Source organism: Enhydra lutris, unplaced genomic scaffold (genome assembly GCF_002288905.1).
Source record: "Enhydra lutris kenyoni isolate GAN:26980312 unplaced genomic scaffold, ASM228890v2 scaffoldscaffold34, whole genome shotgun sequence".
Classification (NCBI taxonomy): Eukaryota; Metazoa; Chordata; class Mammalia; order Carnivora; family Mustelidae; genus Enhydra; species Enhydra lutris.
The window spans coordinates 21,367,440-21,376,283 of record NW_019154118.1 but is presented as its reverse complement, the minus strand read 5'-3'; the positions used below and the strand labels follow the sequence as shown (position 1 = coordinate 21,376,283).

Genomic DNA, 8,844 nt, shown 5'->3' with positions numbered 1-8,844 from the left:
CAGCCTCTTGACCGAGCCTGGGTTCAGCAGGGAGGCCTTATTTTATGACAGAAAAAAAAATGAGGGTGGTTTTTTTTTTTTTTTTTTTTTTTTTTTGCAGAAACAGAGTTCCCTAACTATAGAAGTTTTCATTTGCCATACAGGCACATTCTGTTACTCTGAGAGAGGAGAGAAGAGGTGTAGAAGGAAAACGGAAGAGAAAAAGGGGAAGGGAGAAGAGAACAGCTCTCACGTTGGCTTGCTTCTCTTTTGGAACTTCCCAAGGCAAAGTGAGCAGACAGTGTGCGTGTAGTGTTTTTCTGCATGCTGCTATCACAGCGCTTACATGCTGGAAACGCACTGACAGTAATGTAGGAGCACTACGGGGAATTTCTTAATTGCAATTTGTTGTTGCTATCTTTCTGTCTTATTTATATGAACGTATGACTAATCAGTTTCACTACAGTTATCCAGGTCGTCATAGTTTCTGCAAAAAAACCAAACAAACCAAACAAAACCAAAAAACAAAGTAAATTAATAATTGAGTATAGATTCGGCTCCTCATCGTTTAAGACATGAGGGCTGTCCCCTTGTAGGTTTCTACGTCTTTTTTTTGTTTAAACGTAATCTTTCAGATTCCTAGGGAAATGATTTTCAGAGTTGATGGGAGAGTAATTTAAGAGTAAAATTTGATGCTATATTAAGGTAAGATAGGGCAGTGGAAAGTCAGACATGAAATCTTGGTTCTAGTCTGGCTCAGTTTTACTTGTTTGAACCTGATCAACGATCTCTGCCTCTGTTTTCATATCTGTGAAAAATGACATTGAATTAGATAAACTATAAGATATATTTTAACATTAATATTTTTTGAAAGTAGAGGAATCTTAAATTCTGAAACAGGCACAAGTGCCCAAGAGACTAGTTTGGCTGAGGGAGTAGATGAAAATCATAGGAACAGTAGGTTGACCCCATGTGATGTAGGACTTTGGGCGGCCATACCATGGAAATTGAACTCGTTCTGGAGCAGTGAATAGTGGGAAGGTTTTTGAGTTAAGGAAATATGGTAATCAATTTTGAAAGATTGCCCAAACAGCAGTTGATAGGATGGAATAAGGCAGGGAGAAAGTGAGTAGTTCAGGTAAGTGACAGATAATGAGAGCCTAAAAGAACAATGAGAGCCTGAAATAAATTGGTGGGACTGGAAAGAACAGGAAAGACTCAAAAAAGCTGTAGCATGGAGTTTGTACTAAATTTGGCATTCCTCTAAACCTTTCAGCTCTTGCCTCCAGAATATGACGACAAGTCACATTTTAAAACCTGATACTCGAAATTGCAAGAGACCAAGAGAACTGGAGGTAATCCATATGCTCCTGGAGCCTTAATCTTTGGTTTTATTTTTTATACTTCTCAAATTTTTTTCTACTTAAGAAAATTCTGTTGATGAATGAAATTTAATGTTTTCATATTCCCGAAGTGGGATTGTCCCAGCGGGAACTATGTTGACTCCATCTGTTTTTTTCACTAAATAGTATAGGCCTTCAAGAAACTATTGGGAGATGGAATTTCTTTGTTGTAATTCATGAGGGAGAAACAGAAATGGCTTCGTGCCTATATGAAACATAGGATTTTAAGTAATTGTTTTGCTCTAAAAAGTAGGATACCTAGGTACTATAGTTGCTGATATTTTAAAATTTAGAGTGTTGCATTCTGCCCTTCTTCACTACTCCATCTGTTTGCATTTGGGACATTATTTGCTTCCTTTTAAAGGTTATGTTATCTTGCAAAATTTTGCAAGCATTTGGCTATTGTCTAAATGAAAGTTTTACTGTATTGCTATGGAAACATCTGCTGGTTCAAGATACAGGAAATTTTTTCATCAAGGAATTAATATATTCAAAGTGTAATGTAAAACCAAGCAAAATTTAGTATGTTCGACAAGGTGCTTGTTAGGCCTAAAAGTTTTCTTGATAATAAAATTTCAAATGACTCATTAGGACATGAATGCATATAATTTCTAGCATGTTTGCTTTTTTCCTGAAAGATGTTTTATTTGCCTTTTTGGGGGACAGAATACATATTTCCTAAGGATCTTGTTGACTATTTATCTGTTTTCTTTACTTTCTTCTATTAGCCTCAAATGCCAGATAGTCCACAACTGTCCTCTCTTGGAAAATCAGATTCCTCTTTCTTGGAAAGCTCTGGACTGTTTTATAAAGATGAATCCCTGGAGAAAGATTTGAATGGTGATACATAAAATGCATATATTTCTAAATACTGATTTTATAATACAGAAAGTTTATAGTTCATAACAGTAATTTTTTTTAACAGATATGAGCAAGGAAATTAATCTAATGTTGTCTACATATGCAAAGATCTTAAGGCAAGTACTTATAGCATATACTCTTGAGTCTTTCTCTTAGAAATAATGTTTTTCTGGAAACTCCATAATGAGAAGTTTAGTTCAGTGGCTGCAAACCTATCCAGAAATTGTAATTTCAGAGTTTTTTATTCTACCTTAGTTTTTTATAATAAATTAGTTGGTTATTTTCAAAGAATAACCCCAACTTTTACACGAAACATCCTTTGTTTTGTTATTACCAGAACTAAAGACTAAGCTGGATGTATTTTGGTCTCTAATTAGATGATCTAACATTTAACATTTGATGAAAAAACTTATTTGAGAAAAATGCCATTCATTGAAGATAATGCTAATAAGAGTGATATTAAAGATAAATATATTTATGAAATATTTAAATATTATGTCTATATTTGAAGACTGAGTTTAATATTTTATTGGCCTGAGATTATCATGTTTATAAGATGTTCTTTTTTGTTGTTTTGTTTTTTAAAGTTTTTTTTTTTTTTAAACTACTGGACAATCATTGTGTTTGGATGATGGTTTATGTGGTTGTTAAAATAATGTATATAGTTTAATATTAGAATTACAATGTATTATAAGATACATAGTCTGCAGTGTCAGGAGACTGAATTGTCAAAAATATTTACATGACTAATTTAACTTTTACTGAAGACTTTCTAAATTAATGAAGCTTTTTGACGTACAAAGCTATTTAAATGAAGTAGCTAACAAGTATAACATAATAAAGAACATCACTGTGATAGTGTCACTAGACATTCTATTTAGTTTAATGTAATACTTTTTTTTCCTCATTAGTGAGAGAGCAGCAGTAGATGCATCTTATATTGACGAGCTAGATGGACTCTTCAAAGAAGCCAATACTATTGAAAACTTTCTAATACAAAAAAGAGAGCTCCTGAGACAGAGGTTTACAGTGATTGCAAACACACTGCACAAATAAAATTGTGTACTTAAAATAAGCCGAGAATTTAAGCCCATTGTTGTTGTATTAAAAGAATGACATTTATGCTCTGAAAGCTCTCTAGTTGTTAAAGAAAATGTGTGCCTTAAACATAGAAGGGGAGAGTCCTTGAATTTCTTTTCTAGATTTAAAAGGGGCTTTAGACTGGACATTAATATGAAGTATGTAGTTTTTTTTTGAGGGTTAAATATTTGGCATATTTCATAAAAGTGTAAAGTATTTTAATTACATATAGATTCTTTTTTCCCCTTAAACTTCCTAGCTTTTCTTAAAATCCTAAAAGAAGACTCAGTGAGTTAATTTGATAATATTTCACAGTATTGCACTTTTTCTTTTAGAATACTCTGTCTAAATATCAGATAGCTATGGAGATAGTTTAAAAATGTTTTTCATGGCAGTATTATAAAAAGCTAAAACCTCAAGGTAATTTGTCCAGTTTCACAATATGTAATAAAATATGACTAAGGTATTGCTATTTAATGTTACCATTTGATTATTTTCACTATTAGTTATTCTATATGACTAATAAAAATTCTTGGTTTAAAATTATTTTCTTGTGGTAAAAGTGATAAAATAAAAATGAGAAATTACTAACCAGAACCTTACATGAGTTGGCTTTTTTACATATCAACCGTATCAATGATGAAGTTAATAAATTATATTTAGAGCCTTAGCATCTGTGTGGCATGGGACAAAAATTAGTGATCCAGAAGTAAAAAGATTGCCTTAACAACAAGGTAACCTTGGTGAGTCATTTCACACCTATTATAAATTGAATAAATTGAATTTCAATTAGAGGATCTCTAAAACTCCTCTAGCTTAAAAAAAAAATCCTCTAAAAACAAGTTGGAAGGTATTGCTATGATTTTATTGAAGAATTTTAATATGTTGTATAATTCTATATGATAACTATTAGATGTGATTAACTATATTAATCAGGTTTTTAAAAATCACAGCACACATTTTTCAATCATATAGATAATTCAATCTATTTTATGTATATTTTACCAATATAAGTAATCACAAATTTGTACATATTTACAAATGGCACCACAGGGAATTTGGTATTCCTTTGGTGTATAGCATATTTGCCTTGCTACCTTCTAAATGGTAAAATCTCATTTGATAAATAAAACAGCAATCAGATTACTATTTTAAAGCATATATACCACATTACATAAATACTCAAGAAAAGATTGAAAACATTAAAATAAAATATTAACTAAAAATACTGGTTAAGTGGAAAAAATTAGGTTTGCAGAGGGATATGCTAATGGTGCAGGGTAGGTTGGAGGTCAATGAAGTAACTATTAGTATTTGAATTTTAAAATACTGAATGTAAACAGAAGACTATATTTGAGTTAATATGACATGTCTCCTGGAGTTTGAGTTATTCTGTTAACTTACAGAATTTTTTAGTGTTCTAAATACAAAGATGTCTCTACTGACACATCATAATTCACACTTACTAACTAATGAGAAAGACAAGGCTAACGTTATTTCAGAGGGCTTTTCATAATGTGCTTGTTATATCTTGATGGTGTCACCATTGTTCAATATGTTCTTTCCTATGCTGGCTCAGAGAATTGGTTTGATCATTTCATTTGGTATGATTAAGACTAGGGAACCGATCTTTAGTCACAATGTGTTTACTGGTCAGAACAGCTACATCCTAGGATAAAAGTTCTTGACAGCCGATAAGACTGATTTTTTATCAAATTTTGATGTCTTTGGTACCATCCACACAAACAATAATTATCTCTGAATAATTAACAACTGCAGATATGCTATTGCCCTTTAATTTACACTTCTAATACTCATTTCAATAAAATTTCACAAGTTTATAAATTATTTCTCACTGTTTACCAATAAAAATAGATATTGAATGTCTTTGTACATCAATATCTGCTAGGCACTATGGGGAATACAGCATAGTTTAAGGAACTCTTTGTTCTCCCTTCTGACAGTTGTCAACACTCCTTTCTCGAAATACACTTACATGTCTTTGCTAGGAAGACATGATAGGTAAATGTTAGAAGTGTGTCTGTGCAGTGCTAGTTAACTCCTTTCGGTGGAAGTTACTAGAAGAGTTTGCAAAGGGGTCAGAGAGGTAGTGAAATGGGTTTTTGATAAGGAAAGAGGGAGGATATTTCAAACAGGAGAAAGTTTGTTAAAATGGCACCGAAGAACAAAAGTACGTGCTATGTTAGATAAGATTTTTCCTGAGCTGAGAATTCACGAAGGGCATCATCTAAACTGCTGGAGAGCAGGGACTGAATCTTGTTTCCTTATATTCTTAATTTGTAGCACAGTATTTGATGTATTGGTGCTCAAAAGCGTTAAATGAATAAAAATATACATGATTATATGTTTATCAAGGGCATACCTTCACAGAGCCTTATTCGTACTATATTGTCAGAAACTGTTTTGTAAATTATATAAATGGAAAAGAAAAGGAGGGATGAAATGCTAGAAAGCAGAGGGGCAAAGATGGAAAGGTAGGTGTGGCCAGATTGTAGAGTCCTTTGTTGATAGACTACAATTGGACTTTATTCTGTAAGAAAAGAGATATGACTCTTTCAGAGGCGAGAGGTGGCATAATGAAACTGAGCCATGGATCAAGGCGCTTAATCGTAATGTGAGAAGAGGTTTGAAAGAAGAAAGTTTAGGAAGGGAGACCACCATTGGTGGTCCAGTTTCAGAATTTCAAACAGCTACTTATCATAAGTAGGTAATTGGGATACTTCTGGAAATGCGGCCAAACAGGAGAGATTGCAGGTTCTGGAAGCCCTGTCCCTTGTCTGCCCTCCTTGGCTTCCTCCCCCATTCCCTCCTATTCTGTCAGTGAGCCAAGGACAGCCCAGGAAGTTAACTGGGAGGTTTTGGAAATCACAGGATCTGTTGCTTAATTCAATACCAGAACGTTTTTTCAGACCTTTCTCCATTTTGTCAGCAACCTTTCTACCATTGCAGTGGGCTTGCTTTCTGTGGTAGTACACTCGATCCCAGGTAGGGGATTTGCCTCCCCCCCCCCCCCCCTTCCTCCTCTTCTTAGCAGCTTAGGCTTTTAATTCTGTGCCTCTTTCTGAAGAGTACTGGGGGCTTCTAAGCTTTTCACCGTAGCAGATACAGGCAGCAACACCACAGAGCTGAGAGTTAAGGAAGAATGAGTCGATTTCTTTACCTGTCAGGGAAGCAGTCTTGTATTTATATATTTTGTATAACATATGGGGCAGGATTCAGGGTGTAGGGATTCTCTTGGATCTGCAATAGGAAGAATAGTCACTATTTAGAACCTTCTCAATTGAAAATCACTGCTACATGTCCTAATGTAAATGTTCGGTTCTTCTGTTTGCATTCTGGGGGACTGCCTTAAATTCTTAAATTCTGGGGTTTTTTTGGTTTTATAGCTTTCTATTACAGCTACTATTGTTACATGATTTTATTTCTTGAAATTGGCTGGTGTTGAGCTATCAAAAATCCTACTAATATGCACTATAAACTTGAAAATTCTATAATTCAATAATTTAGTGCTTGCAGTACGCAAGGCACTGTTTTAGGTACTGGAGTGGGAGTAGAAACAAGTGACCCTTTACTCAAGGAGTACCAGTAGTAGAGGTTATAAATTGTATTCATCTTTATTGCACAAGAGAGAGTAAGATGAGTGCCGTAACAGAGCTGAAATAGGTGCTGTGTGAGTTCAGACTAAGGAGAATCAGTTCTTGCTATAGGAAATGGGAATGTTGTGTTTAAGAAGTGGGTGATGTGGACACTGGATCTTCAGTGATCTTGAAGGATGAGTAGGGTAAGTGAATTTCACCTGGAGGAGATGGGAAATATCCTAGATGAAGAGAAGGATATAATTATGATGAAGAGGAGAGAATGGGGAGTGGTTTAGTTTGGCTGGAATGGAAGGCATTAGTGAGGGGGGACGTGGACAGGTAAGCTGGTGTGAGATTGTACAGTGTCTTCAGTGCCTGGCCAAGCAGTTTAGACTTTACCTGGTAGACAGTGAGGAGTCATTTGTGAAGGCTTTTGGAGGATTATTTGATACAGTCAGATCTGTACTTAGGAAGATTAATTTAGTAGCAGTGCTTCCCAACTTTTTTCACATCATAGCACACATAGAAAATGATAATATTTTTACCTCGATGGGATCTGGAGCCCCGTGTGCTGTTTAGGGCTGGAAGCAATTGGCTTATGGCCTCTAGCCATCTCAAGGGATAAAGGAATCAAGAGGCCTAACCATTTGGAGGCTCCCATAGTAGATAACTTCCCTGTTTTCTCCTTCCAATTAAGAGATTTTGATAATATCATCTAAGAGGTTGTGTGGGCCTTAATTAGGTCAGTAGAAAGGGCATGACTGATGGGTAGGAGAAGTTGAAGCACTGATGCTGAGGAGGACAGGTTCGGGCCGGAAGAAAAATTGGGGGAGCTGCCCGGGTGGTGTGGACTAGCACAAATCTTTACAAAGGATTTGCCCAAGGCACCCTTGTAAACTTCTGAGCCTTAGTAATTTATACTGGCCCCCCTATATCATCCCTGTAGCATTCTCTTCCTGGCCCTGTCTGGATATAGTCAGAATTTAACCACTTAGTGAATGTGAGGGGACAGTGAAGAAGAGGAACTCAAGGCCCACAGAGATTTTGAAGCTAGGTGATTTAGCAGGTGGGAAAAGTGGATTTGGAAAGGTGAAAATGAACAGTTCTCATTTGACATGCTGAGAGTCACTTGCAAGAAGTACTTGGTAAAATTAAGGGACTAGATGAGACTATCAAGGAGGGTGTGCTGAGATTATAAAGAGTCCAGGTTCAAGGTCAGGCTCAGGAGGTGATAAGGGGGAAGAGGAGCCAATTAAGGGAGTTAACATTTAGAAATTACTACCATATTTAGTTACGACAACAAACATAAATGGGAAGTATTATCCTTCTTTCATCCCCATTACCCCCATTATCACTGAAAAACTCGAGGCTCAGAGTGATTAGGAACTTACCAAGGTTGTCAGCTAATAAGTGAAGCAAACAAAGAGGGAGCAAGGAAGTTAGACAAGTGCAGTGTTTTCAGGAACCAAGACTAGAAAGGGGATTAAGGAGGTATAGATCACAATATCAAGTACGGTGGAAATTTTGAAGAATATATGAAAAACGGCCAATAACATGCTATGAAGTACAGTACATATAGACATGTAAGTTTTTTCTAAAATGTGAAATGTTTTAAATTCATGAATCTCTATTCAGACAAATGTCCAATCAGGGTATTCAATTTAATTCCACTAAAGTGAGAGGACTAAAATAACTGACCTCAGGACGTTTATTTTAATGTAAAAGGAGAGTGAGATGAATATGCATAATATAAATAAAAGTAGTAAGATAAGGGTTTCAAAGCATCCTCTTTAACCCCTAATATTGTGGTTCTCAAATTTTCATATGCCTAAGAATGCTTGCTTTCTGTATCCCAAAAATTCTGATTAGGTCCAAGGTGGAGTCCATAAATCTGCATTTTAACAGTAATACCACGTATTTTT

General features: G+C 35.2%; 2 protein-coding genes across 2 annotated transcripts in view; both read left to right on the top strand.

Moving 5' to 3' along the window:
- Positions 1-1,271: 1,271 nt before the first annotated feature.
- Positions 1,272-3,299, top strand: LOC111153686 (testis expressed 12). Its single transcript, XM_022512838.1, has 4 exons — positions 1,272-1,334; positions 2,111-2,222; positions 2,308-2,359; positions 3,155-3,299. Exons 1-4 carry the CDS (start codon positions 1,272-1,274, stop codon positions 3,297-3,299), a joined length of 372 nt encoding a protein of 123 aa, XP_022368546.1.
- A 2,673-nt stretch (positions 3,300-5,972) lies between these two features.
- Positions 5,973-8,844, top strand: part of LOC111153876 (beta-carotene oxygenase 2) — a 35,764-nt gene continuing 32,892 nt past the window's right edge. Inside the window, exon 1 of the mRNA XM_022513151.1 lies at positions 5,973-6,329. The gene's annotated coding sequence lies outside the window, so the exon portion shown is untranslated. The remainder of the gene's footprint in view (positions 6,330-8,844) is intronic.

Bases quoted from the DNA above. Each gene is read 5' to 3' on its own strand.
- LOC111153686 (XM_022512838.1), top strand. From the start codon at position 1,272: ATGACGACAAGTCACATTTTAAAACCTGATACTCGAAATTGCAAGAGA. The intron at 1,335-2,110 runs GTAATCCATATG...TTCTTCTATTAG, and splicing joins AGAGACCAAGAGAACTGGAG to CCTCAAATGCCAGATAGTCC. The intron at 2,360-3,154 runs GCAAGTACTTAT...TTTCCTCATTAG, and splicing joins ACATATGCAAAGATCTTAAG to TGAGAGAGCAGCAGTAGATG.